The sequence below is a fragment of the Zonotrichia albicollis genome, chromosome W (assembly GCF_047830755.1).
Source record: "Zonotrichia albicollis isolate bZonAlb1 chromosome W, bZonAlb1.hap1, whole genome shotgun sequence".
NCBI classification, from domain to species: domain Eukaryota; kingdom Metazoa; phylum Chordata; class Aves; order Passeriformes; family Passerellidae; genus Zonotrichia; species Zonotrichia albicollis.
The window spans coordinates 24,459,262-24,484,975 of record NC_133859.1 but is presented as its reverse complement, the minus strand read 5'-3'; the positions used below and the strand labels follow the sequence as shown (position 1 = coordinate 24,484,975).

The 25,714-nt window shown below is 45.6% G+C and overlaps 1 protein-coding gene across 10 annotated transcripts in view; it reads left to right on the top strand.

Annotated features, from left to right (window-relative positions):
• LOC141726821 (transcription factor RFX3-like) overlaps positions 1–25,714 on the top strand; it is a 235,579-nt gene that overhangs the window by 94,407 nt on the left and 115,458 nt on the right. For all 10 annotated transcript variants that reach the window (XM_074531891.1, XM_074531892.1, XM_074531895.1 and 7 more), the window contains one exon: positions 24,806–25,055. In XM_074531891.1, the coding sequence (XP_074387992.1) occupies positions 24,806–25,055 (250 nt within the window). The remainder of the gene's footprint in view (positions 1–24,805; positions 25,056–25,714) is intronic.

Sequence of the window (25,714 nt, the reverse complement as noted above, 5' to 3'; positions counted from 1 at the left end):
ATCTCTCTGTAAGACGATAGGTCATATTTACCTCGACCCTTACTATTGGACTGTTTCCCAAAAGCCACATGCCCTATCTAAACCCCTTCCTCTGCCCAGTTCGGCAGAAGAGCTGTCACTGTCACCCTTCGTAGAGGCTGCCAATAAAGACACATCTGTAAAACCTCATACAGCCTTCTCCTCTCTCATCTCTGCATCTGCTGAGGCATTTAGCAAGCAGAGCTGAAATCACTAAAGAGCTGAATTCACCAAAGAGCTGATCTCATTTAAGAGCTGAGCTGCTTGTTAAGATTGCCTGTGGCTGGGAGCCTGCCTGAGGCACCTGGACAGGTTGTGCTTATCGGTACTCCTCTATCCAGGACACTGATGGCTGACGGGGTTAGACAGACCCCGAGAACCCCGCCGTTATACCTGAGGACCAGAAGAAAGCAAATGACGCTTCAGTCTTCAAAAAGGGCAAGAGGAAGGATCTGGGGAAATACAGGCTGGTCAGCCTCACCTCTATTCCTGTGAAGATGATGGAAAAAATAATCTTGTAAGCCATTTCCTGGCACACAATGGACACAGGGTGATTTGGAGTAGTCACCATGGATTTGCAAAAGGCAAATTTTGCTTGGCCAACCTGCAAGCCTTCTGCAAGTCAACTAGCTTGGTGGATGAGGGGAGAGCAGCAGAAAGCTTTCAACGCTGTCTCATATAACATCATCATAGACAAGCTGACAAAGTGCAGGTTAGATAAGTGGACAGTGAGGTGGACTGAAAAGTGGCTGAACTGCTGGGCTCAGAAGGTTGTGATGAGAAGCCTAAAGTCTAGCTGGAGGTCAGCATCTAGTGGTGTTTCCCTGGGCTGATCCTTGGGCCAATATTGTTTAACAACTTCATTAATGACCTGACCAATGTGACAGAGAGCACCTTCAACAAGTTTTCAGATGATACAAAATTGGGAGGAGCGTTTGATAGACCAGATGGCTGTTGTGACTTCAGAAGGATCTCAACAGACTAGAGAAATGGGCAGACAGGACCCTCACACAGTCTATCAAAGGGAAATGCCAAGTCCTGCCCCTGGGTAGGAATAACATGATGCACCAGTACAAGGCAGGGGCTGACTGGCTGGAAAGCAGCTTTGCAGTGAAAGACATGGGGGTCCTGGCAGAAAATAAGCTGAATGTGAGCCAGTAATGTGCCCTTGCATCAAAGGAGGTCAATAGTATCCTGAGCTGCATTAGGAACAGTGTTGACAGGAGATTGTGGGAGGTAAACCTTTCTCTCTACTCAGCACTGGAGAGGCCACACCCGTAGTACTGTGTGGAGTTATGATCTCCTCAGTACAAGAAAGTCATGGAAATACTGCAACAAGTTCAGCAAAGAGCCACTACAGTGATGAAAGGACTGGAGCATCTCCTACAGGAACAGATGGTAAAAGAGCTGGGACAGAATCATAAAATCAGTGAAGTTTAAAAAGACCTTTAAAATCATTCAGTCCAAGTATTAACCTAATACTGTGGTCTAGCACTAAACCATGTCCCTAAGTGCCTTGTCTTTAGGGATGTTGACTCAGGATCACAGAATAGGTAAGGTTGGAAGGCACCATAGTGGGTCATCTGGTCCCACCTCCCTGCTCAAGCAGGGTGAGTCCACAGCACACGGCACAGGATTGTGTCCAGACAGTTATTGAATATCTCCAGTGAGGGAGACTCTACAAGCTCTCCAGGTAATTCTCTTGTGCTTGTGTTGGAGAATTTTGCTCAGACATGGCTTGAAGGAAAAAAGGCCATGAACATATACAGCTGGTTAGAAAATAAAAGGCAGCTGTAAGCAGCAAGTTCTCAGGTTTTTCCCTTAACAACAGTAAGCACCACGTCCTTGAGGAAGTGGTGAGAAAGGCATGGTAGAAAACATGGAGGCCTTGAGAATGATAAATAACAAGTCAATAACAGGATGAGAAAAACAAGTATTAGTCTCAACAAGAAAACCACAGGTTTCAGCAACAAAGGAGGGGTTGGTGTGTCATCTGTAACCAATGATGAGCTTGGGTTTTGTAATATGTATAAGCTTAATTAACACCACTATAAAAGCGTGTAAGCTAGATCAATAAATCGGAGTTCGATGCTGATCAATATGGATGTGGTTGACTCCCTTCGCTTCCTCATGCCTAGTCACCCACACAGTAAAGAAGTTCTTCCTCATATTCAGGTGGAACTGCCTGTGCATCAGTTTCTGCCCATTGCCTTTTGTCCTATTGCTCGGCACCACTGAGACCCTGGCTTCATCTTCTTGGCACCCTCCCTTCAGATACTTATAGACATCGATGAGGTGCCCTCTCAGACATCTCTTCTTGAGGCTTAACAAGCCTGACTCCCTCAGCCTATTCTCATAAGAGAGATGCTCCAGTCCCTTAATCAACTTTTTAGCCCTTTGCTGGACCCGGCCCAGGAGGTCCATGTCTCTCTTGTACTGAGGAGCTCAGAACTGGACACAGCACTCCAGGTGAGGCCTAACCAGGGCTGAGTAGAGGGGCAAGATTGTTGTATTCATATTGTTGTTATCCTATTTCTAGAGTTCCGTACCTTCTGGGTGGTTTTCTCACACACAGCTCTCCACAGCAGTGTTGTTCCTGTTTCTTTGTCAGGGCTCCTCCAAGGCTCTCCCAGACTGCCCCACCCCCTTTTATCCCAGCTACCTCCACGGGCTACAGCTGCCGCCCAATTAAGGACATCACAGCTGCAGCCCACTTACAATAACTAGAATCGGGGCAGAGTCACTTATACAATACAGAGATCTTTTACTGCAATACATATTACTCAGGCCCCTATACAGGATCACCTTCCTCCACCGGCTGGCAATGCTCTTCCCAATGCACCCCAAGATACCATTTGCCTTCTTGGCCACAAGGGCACTGCTAGCTCATAGGCAGCTTGTTGTCCACCAGGACCCCCAGGTCCTTCTCTGCAGAGCTGCTTTCCAGCAGGACACCCCCAGCCTGTACTGGTGCCTGGGGTTATTCCTCACCAGGTGCAAGACTCTGCACTGGCCTTTGTTGAATTTCAGACAGTTCTTCTCTGCTCATGTCTCCAATCTGTCGAGGTACTTCTGAATTGCTGCACATCTCCCTGGAGTATTGGCCACTCCTCACAAGATTGTCAGCAAACTTGCTGAGGATGCATCTACCCTGTCATCCAAGTCATTGATGAATAAGTTAAACAATACTGGCCCCAGTATTTAACTTTGGGGGACCCCTAGTGACAGGCCTCCAAGTAGACCCTGTGCCACTGATCACCACCCTCCAGGATCTGAGTTTCAGACAGATGTCAATTCACCTCACTGTCCACCCATCCAGTCCACACTTTCTGAATTGTTTAAGATTGTTTAGTCTGCAAAAGAGAAGGCTCAGGAGGGATCTTATCTGAGTCTAAAAACACTGTGCATTAACGATTGTTGTGGTTTAACCCCAGCCAGCAACCAAGCCCCACACAGCCCATTGCTTACTCCCCCATCAGCAGGATCAGAGAGAGAATCAGAAGGGTAAAAGCTGGAGAACTCATGGGCTAAGATAAAGACAGTTTAATAGGGAAAGGAAAAGCCTCACACACAAACAAAGTAAAACAAGGAATTAATTCACCACTTCCCATGGGCAGGCAGGTGTTCAGCAATCTCTAAGAGAGCAGGGCTCTATCATGCATAACAGTGACTTGGGAAGACAAACGCCATCACTCCAAATGTCTCCCTTCCCCCTTCCTCCTTCTTACCCCCACTTTATGTACTGAGCATGATGTCATGTGGTCTGGAATATCCTTTTGGTCAGTTTGCCTCACCTGTCATGTCTGTGTCTCCTCCCAACTTCCCATGCACCCCCAGCCTCCTTGACAGCTTGGCAGTATAAAAAGCAGAAAAGGCCTTGGCTTTGTGTAGCTCTGCTCAGCAATAACAAAATATCTCTGTATTATTGACCCTGTGTTCAGCACTAAACCAAAATGTAGCCCTGTACCAGCCACTGGGAACAAAATTAACTCTACCCTAGCTGAAACCAGCATAAAGATGGAGCCAAAGTCTTCTCAGGTGTGCTCAGTGAAAGGATGAGAGATAATGGACACAAACTGAAATGCACAAACTTCCACTCAAACATGAGAAAAATCTTTTTAACTCAAAGTGTGATCAAACATGGGACCAGGCTGCCAAGAGAGGTTGTGGATTCTCCATGGTTGGAGATATCCAAAACATGACTGGACAATGTCCCAAGCTACTTACTCTGGTTGATCCTGCTTTGAGTGTGGGCTGGGAAGGGGTTTGGACTTGATAAGCTCCAGAGATCCCTTTCAACCTCAATTACTCTACTATTCTATGTTTCTGTGCTTACAACTGAAGTCAAAACAGAGGTAATGTCATTTGTAGAGGATTGAAAATCGCTGCAAGGGTAGCTGAGGCTCTACATCTTAAAATATTAATACAACTTCATAAAGATATTCTTTCTTCCACAGAAAGGAATATAAAACTTGGTATTTACAAGAATTACATTGGACTGTAAACAGTAAACAAACAAAACATACAATAAATTATTTAGGAAGGAATCTAAACTACAGGCACCACTTTCAGGAAGATCAACATGGACTTTGCAACTGATAAGATGTTAAACCAGGGGGAATCCCAGACATCAAACTGGGATGGAGGCAGGAATTGATAGAACTATACAAACTGATAAAGGGAATTACAGGGGAAAGAGGAAGCAGGGAGAGACAAAGAGGGGGGATAGACAGAAAGGGGGATAAAAGTTTCCAGTCACAGGTAAAATGGAGACAGTCAGTATGCTTGTCTGGCTGAGCCCTGTGCCTGATCACTGCAGAATGTCCTATTTTCTTATATTTTCTTTTAAAATGTTTTCTTAACTATCGCCCTGCTTAATCTCACTCTCTGTCTTCTGTGTATGTGTTGCCCAATTGGCAACTAAATACCACACACAGCTGCTCACTCACTTCCCTTTGCCCCTATTCCCATTGTGATGGGAAGGAGAATCAGGAAAGAAAATTAAACTCATAGATTGAGATAAGAACAGTGTAATAATTGAAACAAAGTAAAATATAATAATAATAATGATGGTAATATGGTAATAATAATGCTACTGCTAATAGTTTTAATAAAAATGAGAGGGAGAGATGAAGGTAAAACCCAAGAAAAAGAAATGATGCACAATACAAATGCTCACCACCCACTGACTGAGCAGACTTGAATATTGGCACCTGGTGTGGCCATTGAGGACATGGATAGGCCTCTGAGAACACAGGGGGTTAAAAGCAGGGAATTCCCAGGGGGAAGCTCTCTTGGGTTCTGGTGGGGAAAGAGTTCGGACCTCTCCCCTGCCCAGCCGCCCGCTGCTGGGCGGGGGAGGGGAAGCCATGTGGCCGGGTGAGGTAGGCCGGGGCCTTGGACAGAGATGGGAGGTGAAGAGGCCCTTGAGGATGGAAGGGTGGAGAAGCACCAAGAGACATCAGGCTGCCACCACCACCCCCCCCCCCCCCCCAGAGAGAGAGAGAGCCATCCTGTGCCGGTGCCCCGGTGCCACCTTGAAATTTGATAGCATGGCCAGGAGAAGGAGAAGGGGGGGATGCAGCGAGAAGGTGCTGGCAGGGCAGAGGGAGCCCTGAGCAGGCAGAGCCTGAGATTTTAACCCTTTCTTGAATAATGGAAACCTTACAAATACTGATCCTCCTGGATCTGAATGAGAAGAGAGATAGAGATGAAATGAAGGAGGAAATGGGCAAGTGTGATCAAAGTTCGTGCAAGTGAAAGATGTCGGAAGAGTGGAGAAGAATCTTAGGTGGGAAGAGATGATGGAGTGGCCTTGGCTGGACTTTTCTTGTATAGCCATGGACAGAATCATGTTTCCTGTGACACAGAGACTGCATCCAGGGGGAGGCAATGGCTCAGAGCCAAGAGGGTTCAGTGTTGAGACCCCTCGGCCCCAGGGGGTGAAATTTGGGGGGGACAGGTGTCCTGAAGATGAGAGACTGTGTGCTTTTTGGAATGGGACAAAGCATCCTTAAAAGGGGAACCCTAGAAGCAGCTCTGGTCAATGTGCAGTGGTGAGAGCGCTGGGCATGGAAGGAAGATGTCACAATGGCAAAAGGACTTTCCGGGCAGTACTGAGTGACATGGAAGCACACGAGGTTTCAACTGTGTTTCCTGGGGAAGCCTATGGTACAAGAAGGACTCCTCTCTCCTTGATGAATTGAGAATTGATTATCTAAAGGGTGGTGATGGACTGAGAGTTGGTGATCTGAGGGATGGATGTATTGGAAATTTGGTGGGGGGAGGAGGATATGTTTTATGAAGGTTTTAATTTTTCCTCTGTGTTTCTTTTTAAATATAGTTGTAGTTTAGTTAATAAAGTTTTATTTTCTTTATTTCTAAGTGGGGGCCTGCTTTGCTTATTCCTGGTCACATCTCACAGCAGACACCAGGGAGAACGTATTTTCATGGGGGCACTGGCATTGTGCCAGTGTCAAACCATGACAAGCTGCCAGTGCAGGGCATGGGAACAAAAAAGAGACAGGTCTTCATTTCATAAAGCTCGATGTCATGGTTTGACCCGGAAACAGGATTTCTGGGATGCTGTGTGGATGGGGCCAATGAGTGCTCAGATTTGAATATTGCCACCTGGCCTAACCACTGGGCACTGGGTCCACCTCCGAGAACACAGGGTAAAAGCAGGGCTCTCCTCCTGGCAGTTCCTCTTTGGATTTCCGGCAGTGAAGGAGTTGAGTCTCTCCCCCGGCCCAGTTGCTGGCTGGGCTGGGGGAGGGGAAAAGCCATGCGGCCCGGCCCAGGAGAGGTAGGCCTGGCCCCCTCCCCCCAAGGGTGGAAGGAAGGAGAAATGCCGGGAAGCAATGGGCAGCCTGTTCCCTCCCCCCCACCTTGGAGACAGACAGAGAGAGTGCAGCCGGTGTTAGTGTGCCGTTATCTTGAAAGCAGTAAACATGTGCTGGCAGCAGGCAGCCCGGCTGAGGAGATGGTGGGGGGGGTGCAGCCAGAAGTCCAGCCGCTTGGAGGAGTTTTTAACCCTTTTTTGGACAATGAAAACTTCACAGAACATTAACCCTTCCTTAGACGAGAGATAAGAGTGGAGGAGGACGAAGAAAATGAGCAAGTGATGAAGGTCTGGACCAGAGAGAGAGAGAGTGAGAGATGTTAGAAAGATGGAGAAGAGGGAGTGGCATTTTATGCTGGACTCTTTTGTGTAGCCATGGACAGAGCTATGTTTCCCTGGAATACAGAGATTGAGACCAGGGGGAGAAATGTCCCAGAGCCAAAGAAGATTCAGTGTGGGTACCCCTCGGCCCCAGGGGGTATATAAAATATGGGGCGGACAGATGTCCCAGAGGTGAGAGACTGAGCTTTTCTGGAACTGGACACAGCCTCCTTAAAAGGACAACCCTGGAAGCAGCCCTGATTTCTGGTCCGGTGGTGAGAGCACCGGAACAAGGACGGAAAAGGCCACCACGACACATGGAAGGACTCCCTCTCCTCTTGAGGAACTGAAGTTGAGCATTCTAAAGGGTGGTGCTGGACCCAGAATTGATTTTGGATTGTATTGTATTGGGAATTTGGGGGGGAGGAGGAGGAGGAGAGTGTTTTTGTGAGGTTTCATTTTCCTTGTGGTTTTTTTTTTCCTTTTTCTTCCTTTTGTGTGTAGTTTAGTAATTGTCTTTGTAGTTTAGTTAATAAACTTTTCTTCTTTTTCAAGTGAGAGCCTGCTTTGTTTATTCCTGGTCAAAATCTCACAGCAGACACCAGAGAAGGTGTATTTTCATGTGGGCATTTGGCCTTGTGCCAGTGTCAAACCAGAACACTCGAGAATCCATTTATTACTCCCGGACACGAGGGGGGAGACAAAGATGAAAAGACTGAACAAAGGCAGGGTCATGGGGTTTTTATAGGGCATCGCAGGGGTGGAGTTTAGGGTTTGGGTCAAGGGAGGAGTTCTTAGCAACACAAGGAAGATAAAATCAAATTCCCGCCTCTTTGGAATGGGAGCACTCCACAACTCCCCCTTTTTTAAATTGATCAATGTATGCTGAATAACTCATAACCAGGGGATTCTCAGGAATATGACTTAACAGTTTACAAAACTAAAATGAACATTATTAAGCTAAATTAACAAGTAATAGAAAAGCATTTGAGACTTAATCACAAAGGATAAAGTAACAGAAATTATGATTCTTGACTAAATGAATGCAGTTTTACTTAATGAGGTAACAGTTCAATCTCTTCTGGCTTTTGATCTTCTCATCAGAAGGGGTGCAGTTTTTTGATCTCCTCTTCATGAGGGGCACAGTCTTTAGTGTTTAGTCTCAGCTTTGGCACTGGTGTTATGGGTGTTGTTATTTTAGATGATGATGACTGGGAAGCGAGGGAAGCGGCGAAAGCCCTGGGCATAGGGCTTGGAGCGGGGCCAGCACTACAGCAGGGGCTGGCTTCTTTGTGGGGCTGAGCAGCCCCACCACACGGGCCCGGGGCAGGGTCAGCTGCAGCGGCATGGCAAGAAGCGGAGAAGGTAGGTAGGGGGGAAGGAAAGGGAAGGTTCGGGACAGGAAAAGAAGGACTTAGGTGGGAAAAAGGGGGACCTTAAACAGTGTGGTAAGCACCATTTTTAGAAGGAGGGCCCGGGACAGTGCAGCCATCACCTTCCCGGGTAGGGAACAGGGGATATGGAAAGACAGCGGGCGAAGGAGGACATAGGACAGCGAGAGGATGGTAGCGCTTCCACGTCACTTCTGTGGACAGATTCCATCCCTTGGTCTGCCTTCAGGAAAAGGGGGATAGGGTGGCAGAGAGGGACAGGGGGTGCCGGAGAGACGGTAGCAACTCCATGCCATCCTGGCAATTTTCACTCCTTGCTGCACTTCTAGGAACAAAAGGGTAAGGAAATATATGGGCAGCTTCACAGAAACTGAAAATCGTGGGGATTCACAGGAGGGGGAACCACTCATCTAGGGTATCGATGCACTGCATGTAATCTTTCATAGCCATTTATAAGTAGCCCCCAGGGCTTTACTGTCCATAAGCTGCAGCAGACATGTTGGGAAAGTTGACAAGAGTTGGTAGAATGGTCCTTTTTGCAGGCAGACTAGCTGCTTGTAGCTCTTAAAAAGCCCCTTCCATGAAAAATTAAAAGACTTAAATCATTCATAAACATCTCGCTCAGTGATGGTAGATGTCAGTCCCATCACCTGGTACCAGTAAGCTGGTCCCCTTACTGGGAATTCCCTTCCCTGGAAGCCTTTTACCCCCATGTTTTTAAGGTCACTTTCAACCTGGCCTCTTGCCATGGTACTCTTGAGTCTTCCTTTTTAAGATGGGGATCCTGCAAGGTGTAGCCGTCAGCAGGTGACTTACGGGGTGCTGGTCATGCTGTCCTCACTGGTTGCCCACATTCTCCACCATTTGTTGTGTCCCGTTGCAACAGAGTTCATTGTGTCCAGGGAGAGTGCAGCTGCCGGTGCCAGGTATGGGAACAAAAAAGAGACAGGTCTTCATGTCATAAAGCTCGAGAATCCATTTATTATCCCCGCAGATAAGGGAGGAGACAAAGACGAAAAGACTGGGCAAAGGCAGGGTCGTGGGGTTTTTATAGGGCATCGCAGGGGTGGAGTTTAGGGTTTGGGTCAAGGGAGGAGTTATTAGCAACACAAGGAAGGTAAAACCTGCACCTAGATCACAACAACCCCATGCAACACTACAGGCTTGAGGAAGAGTGACTGGAAAGCTGCCTGGCAGAAAAGTATCTGGAGGTGTTAGTCAACTGCCAGCTGAACATGAGCCTGATGTGTGCCCATATGGCCAAGAAGGCCAATGGCATCCTGGCCTGTATCAGAAATAGTGTGGCCAGCAGGACCAGGGAAGTGATTGTCCCTCTCTACTTGGCACTGGCAAGGCCACGCCTAAAATACTGTGTTCAGTTGTGGGCCCCTCACTACAGGAAGGATGTGGAAGGACATTGAGATGTTGGAACATGTCCAAAGGAGGCCAACAAAGCTGGTGAAGAGTCTAAGGCATGAGTTTTATGAGGACCAGCTGAGGGAACTGGGGTTTTTTTAGTCTGGAGAAAGGAGGCTCAGGGGACACCTTATCAATCTCCACCTGAAAGGAGGTTGTAGTGAGGTGGAAGTTGGCCTCTTCACTCAGGCAACTAGCGACAGTACAAGAGGAAATGGCCTCAGGTTGCACCAGGGGAGGTTCAGGTTGGATATTAGGAAAAATTTATTCACTGAAAGAGTGGTTAAACATTGGAAAAGGCTCCCCAGGGAAATGATGGATTCACCATCCCTGGAAGTGTTAAAAAAAATGAGTGGACATGCACTTTACAATATGGCTTAGTTTACATGGTGGTATTAAGTCAAAGTTTGGACTTGATGATCTTGGAGGTCTTTTTCAACTTTAATGACTCTGTGATTCTGTGATTCTATGACTCCCAGGTCATGTTCATCTTCTTATCACCCAACACCCCCAAGTCCTTATCATCATGGCTGCTCTCGATCCATTCTCCACCCGCCCTGTATATTTGCATGGTATTCCCTCACACAGGTGCAGGACCTTGCATGTGGCCTCATAGAAATTCTTGAGGTTTGCACAGGCTCACCTCTCTAGCCTGTCAAGTTTGCCTTTGATGGCATCCTTTCCCTCTAGCTTGTCAACTGCACTGCTCACCTTGGTGTTATCTGCAAACTTGCTGAGGCTGTGCTCAGTCCCATTGTCTATGTCATTGATGAAGATATTAAATAACACTGGTCCCAAATGACACCCCTGAGAGACACCACTCATTACTGATCTTCATGTGAATATTGAGCTGTTAACTACTACCCTCTGGATGAGACCATCCAACCAATTCCTCATTCACGTAACAGTCCACCCATTGAATCCATCTCTCTTCAATTTAGAGAGAAGGATGTTGTAGGGGATCATGTCAAAGGCTTTACAGAATTCCAGATAAATTACATCTGTAGTCCTTCCCTTGTCCACTGATGGTGTCACTCCATCATAGAAGGCCACTAGGTTGGTCAGGCAGTACTTGCCCTTGGTGAAGCCATACTGGCTGTCCCAAATCACCTTCCTGTCCTCCATGTGCCTTAGCACAGATTCTAGGAGGATCTGTTCCATAATATTCCCCAGCACAGAGGTGAGGCTGATAGGCTAGTAGTTCCCAGGGTCTTCCTTTCTACCCTTTTTTAAATGGATGCAATATTTCCCTGTTTCCAGTCACCTGGGACTTCACTTGACCTCCACATCTTTTCAAATATCATGGAGAATGGCTTTACAAATACATCAGCCAATTCCCTCAGGACTGTGATTCATCTCATAAAGTCCCATAGACTCAAATCTGTTCAGTTTCTTCAAGTGGTCACAAATATGATCAGTGGGATGGACTTTGCTTCCCTAGTCCCCCATCTTGCAGTCCATCTACTCAAGATGTGTGGGAGAGGTTGCCATCAAAGACTGTGGCAAAAAATTTGTTGAGTACTTCAATCTACTTGTCTGTTCTTATCCATCTGCCAGCCTTGCTTACTGGGAGGGAAGGGAGGGTACATAATCTTTTACCTTCCTTTCTGTCTGACATACCTGACGAATCCTTTCTTGTCCTCTCAAATTTATTAGTTTAAAGCACAATTTACTAAGTCAGTCAATATGTTGGTGAAGATTGTCCCACCTCTTCTAGATCAGTAGATTCCAACTCTTCCTAATAGGCTGTATTCATTGAAGAAAATCCTGTGACCACAGAAACCAAAGCCCGGGCGACAACACCATCCACAAAACCAGATATTGATCTGCATGATGCATTGACTTCTGCCTGCACCTCTATCCCTGACTGGCAAGACAAAGGAGAAGATCACTTGGACACCTGTCCCTTTCACTTGAAGCCCCAGTGCTTTCAAATCCTGCTTGATCTTGTCCAGACAATGCCTTACCATGTCATTGGTGCCCATGCGGAAAAGAAGTAGTTGATAGTAATCTGCACTTTTAGCCAGTTGTGGCAGTTTCTCTGTGACATCCTGGATCTTGGCTCCTGGCAAGCAGCAAACTTCCCTTGACTGTATATCAGTCTGGCAGATGGGTGCCTCTATGCTTCTCACCCACTCTTAGCACTTGCTGCCTTCTTTTGCAGCTTTTAGTATGCCCTGCTATAGCAGTTTCTCCCTGTGAATCTTGCCCATTGGTTTTGCCCACTACCAAGGCTTCATATCTTTTGCTGGTTGGTATATACAAGGAAGAGGAGTGAAGCAATACTGTTTCCATGGTTCACCAAAGACCATGGTGCCTCCTCCAAGGTGCTGTCTGTTTTGCACTTCAGCTCATTCTCTGGTCGTCCTTGGAGGTCAGTGTCATGGGGTCCTATTATTTATTCTTGCAACACCTCAAATAGTACTCTGTTTCTTGTTCCCCCTTGTAAAGGCCCAGAGAAAGTGACTTTGGTCCTACTGCCCCCCTGCTGAGGCTGCACTATGATCTGAAAAATGCTCATTAGGCCTTGATCTTGACTAACTGCTCTTGGACTAAGCCCCTCTTGAGATTATAAGAAACACTGTCTGTTCCCAGGAACTAACAACTCAGCTTATTCTGTGATTTCTGTTTTTTAACAAACAGCCTTGGAAATTTATTTTTCTTGCCTGAATAACAACCCAAGTGGAACAATATTTTTGTTATTGGACCTTCAAAGAAAGTTACTGACTCAAATTGCATCCAGGATGGAAATTTACTATGACTAAAGCTCGTTCTCCAACAACATTATGAACAGCAGTCTGACATGATACCCTTTGAGCTCTTGATTCCCAGAAGATAAGGGGATAATGTGTATGTCTCAAACACTGATAACCAGATGGCTGTGGAGCCAACCAAGGACTGGCTGCCGTGAGAAAAAACAAGGTTTGGCTTGAGAAGGGGGGCCATGCAGAGGTAGGGCAGCCTTTTTCTGGGATAAACATCCTTGTAGTTCCTGAAGATAAGCACAACACAGTACAGTGCAACCACAGGAATGAGACCAAGAAGTGGGCATGGATTATCGGGAGAGATTAAGACCACCAAAGACCCCTCCTGAAGCCCTCTGGCCCATTTCCAGAAAGGTCTGAAAGAATGGACTGCGCATGAGAATTAATTTGCATAGAAACCAAAAAACCTGTCTTCAGGGCAGAGAAACCTATCCATAAAAATGCACCCACCCCCAAGCCCAGGCAGCGCCCCCAGGATACTGGACATCTCATCAGCCGGACCAACACTGCTGGATTGATGCTAAAACCAGGACTGGTGGTCTATTTTTTTTCTCTTTCATTTTCTCTCCCCCTCTTTAATCTTTTCCTTTCTGTCTTTCCTTTCACTCCACCCCTTTATCCAAAACCCACTGCCGTGTACTTATATAGTAGGCCAGGGACTAACATACTGATTTCCATGCCAAGTGTGTAATTTACTAATAAAATTTTCTCATTGTTTGCAGAGCCTCTGACTTTGATCATTCCTTTCGAACATGAGCATTTATGAATCTTAGGTGCTCCCTTCCCCTTAAGAATGGGTCTTCACACCCCTCCCTAATACAGCATAACCTAGTGACTTCTCCTGCATCTCCTCCACTCAGGAGCATGAGGTGCAGTCTTTATAGCCCTCCACCTGGATGGCAGCTTCCCTGATAGGAAGCTCTGTCTGGGTGGCTGTCTCCACTCATTCTAGGCTAGCCTGGATAGACAGCCAATTCCTGCCTGCTGCAGAGTTCAGCCCTCATCTGGTCTCTACCACCATGCTTTCAACAACTTCAAAACACTGCCTAATAAGGACCTATAATTTTCTGGAGACATCAAGCTGCTGGATAGGCTTGCACAGCTAACAGCTATTTGGGGTGACCATTGGAGCTGCAGCATAAGACTGTGTTAGAAGAGCAAGCAGCAGTCCGACAACTAGTAGGATGTGCTGCCTTCCTTATGCACCCTTCTGCTTGAACTGCTGCACAATCTCTTGCATCATTCCTCTCAGGCACTGTTCCCTACAGCACCACATCCTGGTCACTCGCACTTCCTAGGGGCCAGTTACATATGGATTCCTGTGGTTTGAACTGGTTGCACCAACAGCGGGGACCACCCAACTCTCTCATGCCCCTCTTATGAGACCTTTTGACTGCTAGCCAATGCCTACACACACAGAGCCCAAGGGTATTGGGGGCCCAGAAAGCTCTTCAAACACCCTCCAGGACTTCATAAGCATCACACTCTTCTCAGCGCACAGCAAATAGTACTTCTGCCACTACCGCCATTGCTGCTGCTGGCATTGCCATGGTTCGAACTGGCTGGGGAACAGCCACCACCACTCAAGCAAATGGAGCTCCAAACTGAAATCAAACACAAAAAGAAAGTACACAGAAGGTGGAATCAGGGACAGACTTCTTGGGACAAAGATATTGCCTGCACATATATCAAGAAAGCTCTGAAGACTGTCTAGTGCACACCTCTCCCCCACTCCCCCTGCCCAGTTCAAAGGGGGTAGAAGAATATCTGCACTAGTTTTATACTTTTTTGGGCAATAGTGGATGCTCTGTGAATCTTAAAGATTCCTTACTGAAAGGCACTGAAGGATCAATTTGCCATCCAGACAAAAGAACCAGAGGCTGCTCATGTGTTAGAAACCAACAGAGAGACACCTGTGAAATGCAACAAAGGAATTAGGTTGTGTTCCTCTAAAAAGCGGACAAGGTCAATAGGCCCATTTAAGTGCCTCCATAGCAATGCATACAGCATGGGTAACAGACAGGAAAAGATGGAAGCCACTGTGCATCTGGAAAGGTATGATTTAATTGCTACCACTGAGATTTGGTAGGACAAATTGCATGACTGGAGCACTTCACTCGATGGCTATAAACTCTTCAGAAAGCACAGGCAAGGAAGAAGGGATGGAGGGGTTGCCTTTTATGTTAAAAAAATGGATTGACTGGTGAAAGCTGTCTTTGAAAACCAGTGCTGAATGTGTTGAGACTGTTTGGGTAAAAATAAAGGAAAAGTCAACAAAGGAAATTTCATGGCTAGTGTTTGCTACAGATTGCCTGATCAAGGTGAGGATGTCAATTAAGCAATTTAACTTCAACTGCATGAAGAATCATGTTCACAGGCTCTGATCCTCCTGGGGGACTTCAACCACCCTGACACCAGCAATTGCTCTTCTCACAACCTGAACCTCAAGGTCTCTATCCAAGACAGGGGGGAAGCAGTCCTTCCCATCATAGGAGAAGATCAGATTTGTGACCACCTAAGAAACCTGAGTATACATAAATCCACAGGATCACACAAGATGAATGTCAAGGTCCTGAGGGAATTTGCTGATGTGTTTGCTAAGCCATTCTCCATTGTATTTGTGAAGTTATGGGGCAGTCAGACCACATCCCCAATGACTAGAACTAAGGAAATGTGCCCATTTAAAAAAATGTTAAAAGGACCACCCTGAGAACTACCAACCAGTAGACCTCACCTCCATGTCCAGTAAGATCATGGGACAAATCCTCCTGGAAGATATATTGAGGCATATGGATGACAGGGAGGAGATTAGCACGACTTCACTAAAGGCAAATTGTGCATGATCATTTTAGTGGTCTTCTGCAATGAAATGACTGCATCAGTGGAAAAGGGAAGAGCTACAGATGTCATCTACCTGGACTTCTGTAAGGCCTTTCAAACGGTCCCCCAAAACATTCTGACCACTAAATTGGAGAGATATGGAGACTGTTAGATGGATAAGGAATTTGCTGGATGGCCACGTCCAAAGACTTATAGTCAACAGTGCAGTGTTCAAGTGAAAACCAGTGACAACTGATGTCTGTCAGGGGTCCATATTGAGACCAATACTGTTTAATATCTTCATCAATGACATAGTGAGTTTGAGTGCACCCTCAGCAAGTTTGTAGATGACACCAAGCTGAGTGGTACAGTTGACATCCCTTCCCTTTGTGTTCCTCTAAAAAGCTGACAAGGTCAATAGGCCCACTAAAATGCCTCTGTAGCAATGCATACAGCATGGGTAACAGACAAGAAAAGGGAAGGAATGGGATGCCATCAAGAGGGATCTTGACAGGCTAGAGAGGAGTGGGCCCATGCAAACCTCATGAAGTTCACCAAGGCCAAGTGCAAGGTCCTGAACCTGGATCAGAGCAATCCCCAATATCAATACAGACTAGGGATGAATAGATTGAGAGCAGCCCTGAAGGGAAGGACTTGGGGATATACTAGTAAATGAAAAATTTGCCATGGGCTGGCAATGTGCGCTTGCAGCCCAGAAAACCTATCACATCCTGGGCTGCTTAAAAGGCAGTGTGGCCAGCAGTTTGAGGAAGGTGAATTCTCCCCCTCTACTTCACTCTCATGATACCCCCACCTGGAGTACAACATCCAGTTCTGTTACAGAAAGTCCAGAGGAGAGACACAAAGATGATTAGAGGGCTGGAACACCTCTCATAAGAGGAAAGATTATGAGAGTTGGTGTAGTTTAGTCTAGAGAAGAGGCGGCTTTGGGGAGACCTTATTGCAGCCTTTCAATATATAAAGGGGGCAGAGAGGCACTTTTTGCCAGAGCTTGTACTGACAGGACAAGGGGCAATAGTTTTAAACTGAAAGAGGCAATGTTTACATTTAGATTTAGGGATCAGGAGCATAGCTGAAATGCTTGTACACGAATGCACTCAGTATGAGAAACGAACAGGATGAACATGCTGTAGTGGGTTGACTTTGGCTAAATGCCAGGTGCCCACCAAGCCACTTTATAACTCTCCTTCCCAGTGAGACAGGGGAGAGAAAATAAGATGGAAAACAAGTTGAGATGAGGTGAGATAAGGTTGAGATAAGGCCGCTTACTGAAGTAAAAGCAAAAGTTTGCAGGAACATAAGCAGAGAAAAAAAAGTTTATTCTCTATAGTGAGTGATGTTTAGACACTTCCCAGGAAGCAGGGCTTCAGCACATCAAGTGGTTGATCTGGAAGGCAAACATAAATAACAAATGCCCACCATTCTTCCTCCCTCCTTTAGCTTTTATATTTAAGCTGACATTATATGGTATGAAATATCCCTTTGGTTAATTTGAGTCAGCTTGCCTAGTTGTGTCCCCTCCCAGGATCTTGCCCACTCCCAGCCCCTTGATGGGGGAGGGAGAGGATGTTGGGGAGACAGCACTGATGCTGTGCCAGCACTGCTCAGCAGCAGCCAAAACACTGGTGTGTTATCAACACCTTTTCAGCTCCCAATGCAAAGCACAGCACTGGGAGGGCTGCTATGGGAAAATGAATTCCAGTTCAGGCAGACCAAATACACATTTGACCACCCTTAGAGTAAAAAAAATATTACTTCTTAGAAGCTATGCTAAAGCACATGGAGGACAGGGAGGTGATTTGGGACAGTCAGCATGGCTTCCTTGAGAGCAAGTACTGCCTGACCAACCTAGTGGCCTTCTATGATGGAGTGACTCCATCAGTGGACAAGGGAAGGGCTACAGATGACATTTATTTGGACTTCTGTAATGATGCCTTTTCGCTGGCCCTAAAATCATGAGCCAGACACAGGGTGATAAAAAGGGGTTACCTTTATAAAGATCCTTTGGTGCACAATTCGGTAGGTGGAAAACACTGAAGATGCACACACAGCATAATGCATATACAATTTTTATAGGTTTTGAAAATTAGCATATCTGACAAGAATCCCCAATTAGAAGCATAATTGGTGAGGTAATTCCCCCCCAGTTCAACTCTTTTTTGAATTCCCCCTCCTCTAGACAGGGACTAAACTCTGTTTATGAAAATGTGTCTCGAAGAGCTGGTTTCAACCTTGGTTCCCAGGAAGAACCAAGATAGGAAAGGAGCCTTGGACCCCCAGCTTGGAGTCTCTGGAATGTGCTTTGTATTTCTGCCTATCAGTCTAGGCAAAAATACTGGAGCTAACTACAAATACAATAATAGGCTACAGAGCTACAAATATATGTGTAAAAAATACAGAGAATACATTAAAAAAAAAGGGCAAAGAATCAGTTTGGCATCAGTAAAACCTTTGACATGGTCTTCCATATCTTTCTCTCTAAACTGGATAGATGGATTCAATGGGTGGACTGTTAGGTGGATAAGGAATTGGTTGGACAGTTGCATCCAAAGGGTCATGATCAATGGTTCAGAGTCCTGATGGACATCAGTGACAAGTGGTATCCTTCAGGGATCTATATTGGGATCAGTGTTATTTAGTATCTTCATCAATGACAGACAAAGGGATCGAGTACACCCTCAGCAGAATTGCAGATGACACCAAGATGAGTGGTGCAGTTGACACACCTGAAGAATGGGATGCCATCCAGAGGAACCTGGACAAGCTTGAGAACCAGGCCCATGAGAACCTCATAAGATTTGACAAGTGCTGGTGCTGCACCTGGGTCCTGGTGAACCCTGGTATTAATATAGATTGGGAGATGAACTGATTCAGAGCAGCCCTGCTGAGAAGGACTTGAGGGTGCTGGTGGATGAGAGACTGGACATGAGCTGGCAAAGTATGCTTGCAGCCCAGAAAGCCAACTGTGTCCTTGGGCTGCATCAAAAGGAGTGTGGCCAGAAAGTTGAGGGAGGTGATTCTACCACTTTACTCCACTCTGGTGAGACTGTTTTGGATGGAGTGAGAGCTTTAGCTAAGCCCTGCCTTAGGCTCAGATTTTTGGCAGCAGCTCTACTTAAGTGATCCTCACCTAAATCACTCTAACTCCCAAGTTCTTAAGAATGGTCAATTAGGTCTATTGTAAAATGAGTTATTTATTGAATAGATATGAGGTAACAGACAAAAGGCCTTAAGCAGAGTTACTGCACAGTATAAACTAAAAGAACTACTAGTAGATTACATAAAACAGTGCATGACATAAAGGTACCTATATTATAGCTAGCAAAGAAATAGTATAGATTAGGAGTCAATGTAATTTACTACGGAATTGACAATAGTGTACACAGAGTCCTTTCACTCAGCTGCCAGGAGAGTAACCCAAAACTCATGGTAGGGAAAAATAGTAGGAGATGGGACTTTGCAGTGGTAGTGAATTCTTCCCACAGCGACTGCAGCCTATCTCCCCTCTGGTCCTGAGAGCAAGAGACAGCTTGGAGCTGAGCCCAGCCCCTTATCCCCAGCCAAAATCTCACAGTATCTCTGCCCTTCCCAAGAGAAAAGCCCCTGGCTAAGGGGATGCAGCCAGCTGCACCCCTTTCCCCTCACCTTGGACACTTCTTTTATGTCTCTTAAATACTAGTCATTAATGTCTCATAGCAACAAATGGGAGAAAATTTCCTGAGAGAAAAAGAAAAAAACCCAACATTCTAACCTTCCACAAAGATTACCTGATTAATGAGGCCAAAATGTTTAATAGTTGGAAAGAATTGTGTAAAATTGCTGCTGTTCCTTTGACTTTTCTACTCTCTTCACAAATTTTTTTCACAAATTGTAGTTCTATTTTAGTTTTTCCTTCTTTTTCATAATAACACTGTACATATTGCTGTCCAATTTAAAATTTCACTCTGCTGAACTAACTGAATGTCTTAAAATACAAATGAGCTCAGAATTTCAAGCTTCAGACAGAGAATTTCAGTGAATTTGAAATCAAAGCAAAGCATTTATAGGGTTCCTGTATATAGGACCCTCTTGGCTGACATTTTTTGTCATGTTTAGAGTTTTGTTATAGGTGGATAATGAGATTATTTGTATTCGCAATTAAGGGATGAATATTGTGTGAATATTAAGAGAAGCTTTATTGATATATAGTTATGTTATTGTAGTTTGTTGTTTAGATGTCCTCTGTTCTCCCCATAGTCCCCTTTTCCCCTCTTTGTATTGTTGTCATCAGACAGCCTGGGTTATCTAGGACAGGTAGAAAAAAGGCGTGTACATGTGCCCCTTGCATGGGGCAGTTGAGAATGGAAAAGCTTATTGCTGGGGGGGGGGGGGGGGGGGGCACAGCATGACAACACCTGACCCTCCAATCAAGTTGCAAGAAAGCAGTCTCCACCAATAAATGGCAAAGAAGAGTTGACTGACAGACTTTGGGAGGGGCCAGGGTTGGCTGATGCAACCCCTCCCCCCCGGGGTATAAAAGGCAAATCATCGATCTTGAAGAGGAGCTGTGTGGTAGGCAGCTGTAGTATATGGTAGAGATAATTCATGCTGTTTATGTATAAAATATTGTAAAATCCAAGCCATGTTTTTTGACCACCCCCAGCCGGGAGCAGGAGTCTTATTTTTATTCAATTAGTTCCCGGACCACATTCAGATAATATCAAGTCTATTAACGTATGAATGGGACCTTCCTGGGCGATGATGGAGGACTTCCCTGGAATGTAGGAGTGATCTTGCACCTCGAAGATTGCATCTACTACACTCAGGCACCGGGGCACCACCCTACTACATGTGAATGCAGACTTTTCTGTGTGTTCTGACAATATCTAGACATCTGGAACCAACTTTTGTCTAACCCTGCACATGTATGGCCCCAGTTCTGCATGTGAAGGGACACAAAGGAACATTTGGTCATTTCTGCCCCAGGCAGAATAAACTGTATATAAGCTCACTGCATGAAGCAGTTGGGGTGAAACGAAGGGGAGACTGACATTTTGGCGGTCAGATCCAGGTTCACCCAGTGCCGATCCCAGGGTTGACGCTGCCTTGGCTGTGGTGGTTATTTTTCGAAATTCTGTTTTGCTGACTATCTAATAAATCACTGCTAAATTTTCTTATAAATTTGGCTCACGATTTGATCATTTATAACACAGCCACGAGGGAGGCTCCCTAGACCTGTTTTTCCTTATTTAGTCCTTTTGTTGTATTTTTGTTAAGGTTTAATAAACCTTTTAAAATTTTTAGAGTGAGCAGTCATTTCTCACAGTTTTGTAATGTACACAGTTGTTGTGTCTTAACCCCTGCCAACAACTAAACACCACACAGCTGTTCATTCACTCCTCCCTCCCAGCAGTGGGACTGGGAAGAGAATTGGGAAAAATGGTTTGATGGTTGAACTTGACAGTTGTTGAGGTTGACAGTTGGATTTGATGATCATAAAGGTCTTTTTCAACCTTGATGATTCTATGATTCAGTGATTTTATGAATAGCAAACCTTATCGGTTGAGATAAAGAAAGTTTACTAAGATAAAAAAGGAAGAGAAAAAAATAGAATATACAAAACAAATTCTGTGAAATTCAATGGCTCACCACTTGCTGTCTGATGCCCAGCCCATCCCTGAGCTGTGATTCCAGCCCCCTGGCAAACTTCTCCCAGTTTATTTGCTGAGCATGACATCATAGAATGTTAAGGGCTGAGAGGAGGGGCCTTAAACATCATCTAGTCCCAAGTATCCTGCCATGGGCAGAGACACCACCCACTAGATCAGGTTGCTCAGGGCCTCATCCAACCTGGCCTTGAATGCTGCTAGGTTTGGGGCCTCTACAACCTCCCTGGGCAACCTGTTCCAGTGCCTCACTACCCTTACAGTAAAGAATTTGTTTCTTATGTCTAACCTAAATTTCTCTTTCAATTTGTACCCATTACTCCTTGTCCTATCACTACAGTTCCTGATGAAGAGTCCCTCTCCAGGTTCCCTGTAGGTCCCTTCAGGTACTGGAAGGTTACTATGAGGCCTTCACAGAACCTTCCCTTCTCCAGGCTGAATAGCCCCAACTTTCTCAGCCTGTATTTGTAGGGGAGGTGCTCCAGTCCTCCTATCAACTTCATGACCTTCCTCTGGATTTGCTCCAACTCTACCATGTCCTTCTTATGTTTGGGGCACCAGAACTGTACTCAGTACTCCAGATGGGGGTCTCAAAAGAGATGAGTAGAGGGAGACAATCACCTTCAACCTGCTGCCAATTCTCCCTTTGATGCAGTCCAGGATGTGATTGGCTTCCTGGGCTGTGAGCTCACACATGTAATATCCTTTTTGTCAGTTTGGGTCAGATGTCCTGGCTGTGCCCCTGCCTAGCTTCTTGTGCACCCCCAGGCTTCTTGCTGGCTGGTCATGAGAAGCTGAAAAGTCCTTGACTTAGTATAAGCATGTCGTGGTTTGAGAGGAAGTAGGATTTCTGGGATATGCTGTGGTCACCAATAGGTGTTCAGATTTTAATACTCGCACCAGGTGTGGCCACTGGGGACAATGGATACGCCTCTGAGAACACAGGGGTTAAAAAGCAGAGCACTCCCATGGGATGTTCTCTTGGGTTTCAGTGGGGAAAGAGTTCAGATCTCTTCCCCGTCCAGCTGCCCGCTGCTGGGCAGGGGGAGGGGCAGCCATGCGGCCGGGTGAAGTAGGCCGGGGCTTGGACAGAGATGGGAGGTGAAGAAGCCCCCAAGGATGGAAGGGTGGGAGAAGCACCAGGAGGCATCAGGCAGCCCCCCCAGGAGAGAGTACAGCCTGTGCCTGGACTGTGCTACCTTGAAACTTGATAACATGTGCCGGCAGCACAGCCGAGAAGGAGAAGAAGAAGGGGGAGTGCAGCGAGAAGGTGTCCGGCCACTTGTGGGAGCTTTGGGCAGGCAGAGCCTGAGTTTTTAACCCTTTTTTTGGACAATGAAAACTTTAGAGAACATTAACCTTTCCTAGAAGAGAGATAGAGATGAAATAGAGGAAGAAATGGGCAAGTTTGATGAAGGTTCGTGTAAGTGAAAGATGCCAGAAGATAGAGAAGAATCTTAGGCGGGAAGAGATGATGGAGTAGCTTTTGCTGGACTCTTCTTGTTATAGCCATGGACAGAACCATGTTTCCTTGTGACACAGAGACTGCATCCAGGGGGAGGCAGTTTTTAACCCCTGTTAACAAAACCATAAAACCTCTATCCCTAGATTTCACTATCCATCCTCCTTAACTTAGTACATGCTTTGTTCTTATTCCTCTTTAATCTCATCTCACAGTTTTATCTTATCACTCTCCTGAAATTCGATTTCCCGGTCAGAGAACCAAAAATGTCAAGGTTTGATGCTGGCACAATGCCAGTGCCCCCATGAAAATATATGCTCCTTGGTGTCTGCTGAGAGATGTGACCAGGAATAAGCAAAACAGGCCCCTACTTAGAAATAAAGAAAACTTTATTACTTAAATAACAACTCTAAGTAAAAAGAAACACACAGGGAAAATGAAAACCTTCCAGAAATATTTCCTCCTCCCCCCACCAAATTCCAATACATCCATCCCCCAAATTTCAACTCTCGGTCCATCACCACCCTTTAGATAATCAATTCTCAATTCATCAAGAGGAGAGGAGTCCTTCTTGTGCCATAGGCTTCCCCAGGAAACACCATTGAAACCTCGTGTGTTTCCATGTCACTCGTGGCACCACCTGGAGAACATCTGCCATCCGTGACCTCTTCCTTCCATGTACAGTGCTCTCACCACTGCGCATTGACCAGAGCTGCTTCTAGGGTTCCCCTTTTAAGGATGCTTTGTGCCGTTCCAAAAAGAGCACAGTCTCACCTTTGGGACACCCGTCCCCCCAAATTTCACCCCCTGGGGCCGAAGGGTACCAACACTGAACCCTCTTGGCTCTGAGCCATCACCTCCCCCTGGATGCAGTCTCTGTGTCACAAGGAAACAGATTCTGTCCATGGCTATAACAAGAAAAGTCCAGCAAAAGCTACCCCATCATCGCTTCCCACCTAAGATTCTTCTCTATCTTCTGGCATCTTTCACTTACACGAACCTTCATCAAACTTGCCCATTTCTTCCTCTGTTTCATCTCTATCTCTCTTCTAGGAAAGGTTAATGTTCTCTAAAGTTTTCATTGTCCAAAAAAAGGGTTAAAAACTCAGGCTCTGCCTGCCCAAAGCTCCCACAAGCGGCTGGACACCTTCTCACTGCACTCCCCCTTCTTCTCCTTCTCGGCTGTGCTGCCAGCACATGGTATCAAGTTTCAAGGTAGCACAGTCCAGGCACAGGCTGTACTCTCTCCTGGGGGGGCTGCCTGATGCCTCCTGGTGCTTCTCCCACCCTTCCATCCTTGGGGGCTTCTTCACCTCCCATCTCTGTCCAAGCCCCGGCCTACTTCACCCGGCCACATGGCTGCCCCTCCCCCTGCCCAGCAGCGGGCAGCTGGACAGGGGAGAGATCTGAACTCTTTCCCCACTGAAACCCAAGAGAACTTCCCATGGGAGTGCTCTGCTTTTTAACCCCTGTGTTCTCAGAGGCGTATCCATTGTCCCCAGTGGCCACACCAGGTGCCAATATTAAAATTTGAACATTTATTGGTGACCACAGCATATCTCAGAAAACCTACTTCCTCTCAAACCACGACAAAGCACCACATAGCAACAAGTAAAATATCAGTATGTTATCAACATTATTCTCATCCTAAATTCAAAACACAGCACTATCAACTTCTATGAAGAAAATTACTTCTATTCCAGCTGAAAACAGTATACAAAATAAATGTCATATAAATAAAAATCCAGTTTTGACTGGAGGATTTTAAAAGTTAAAACAGTTTTTTTAATTACTGTGTAATATATTAATACTTGAATGAGATCTTCCTCTCATATCTTCACTTTTTGTCATACTTTTCTCCACCCATTTTCAGATGGGGCTAAAATAATTTTCTCTTAAGTTTAATGAATACTTATTTTAACAGTGAGTCCAAGTTAATTGCTCAGTACTTTGACATATGAAATGTTATTTTGTGTATATGCGGGGGTTTTTTGCCAATCTTGTTAAGTTTGGTTATAGCAACTGTACACTCTTTTCTACAATGATGTTTCTTTCACTTAATTCAAATAAATAACTATTACTTCTTTTATTTTCTTTTCCTGAAGTCGAACAACTTATCCTTACACGGAAACCCAGATGTATAGCCAAAACACTGGGGGAAATTACTTCGAAGGAAGTTCTTCACAGGCAACTACAGTGGTCTCCTCTCATAGTATGGTGGGCACCGGAGGGATTCAGATGGGTGTTGCAGGAGGACAGCTCATTAGCAACTCAGGAGGGACCTATCTGATTGGCAATTCAATGGAAAATTCTGGTCATTCAGTGACTCATACAACACGGGCCTCCCCAGCTACAGTAAGTACTTCAGAACTGTGTTAAATCTTTGGGGATATTTCTTAATCACTATGATGTTCTGGCATGCTAACATGTTTCTGTAGCAAAAAGCATATTATGTTGGCAGAATCAGTAATATATGACTTTGTCTTGCAAATATTTGCATTTAGTTTAACTCTGTACATGTAAATAGTATAGTGCTGTCATGGTTTAATCCCAGCTGGCAACTAAGCACCATACAGACACTCACTCTCACCCAGTGGGATAGGGAAGAGAATCAGAAGAATAAAAAGGAGAAAACTCGTGAGTTGACATAAAACCAGTTTGTTAATTTTAAAATGGAAACAATAGTGATAATACTGATAGGAATAAAAAAAATATAAGGAAAAGAAAGAAATATCAGAGAATGCAAATAAAATCCAAGAAAGACAAGTGATGCAAATGAAAGCAATTGCTCACCAACCGACTGAGCCAGTCCAGCTGCCCAGTCAGTCTTCAAGCAGTGGCCCCCCTGCCAATGTCTCCCCTAGTTTTATTGCTAACTGTGACATCATATGGTATGGAATATCCCTTTGGTCAGTTAGGTTTAGCTGTCCCAGCTGTGTTCCCTCCCAACTTCTTGTCTACCCCCAGCCTACTCACTGGTGGGGTAGTGTGAGAAGCAGAAAAGGCCTTGACTC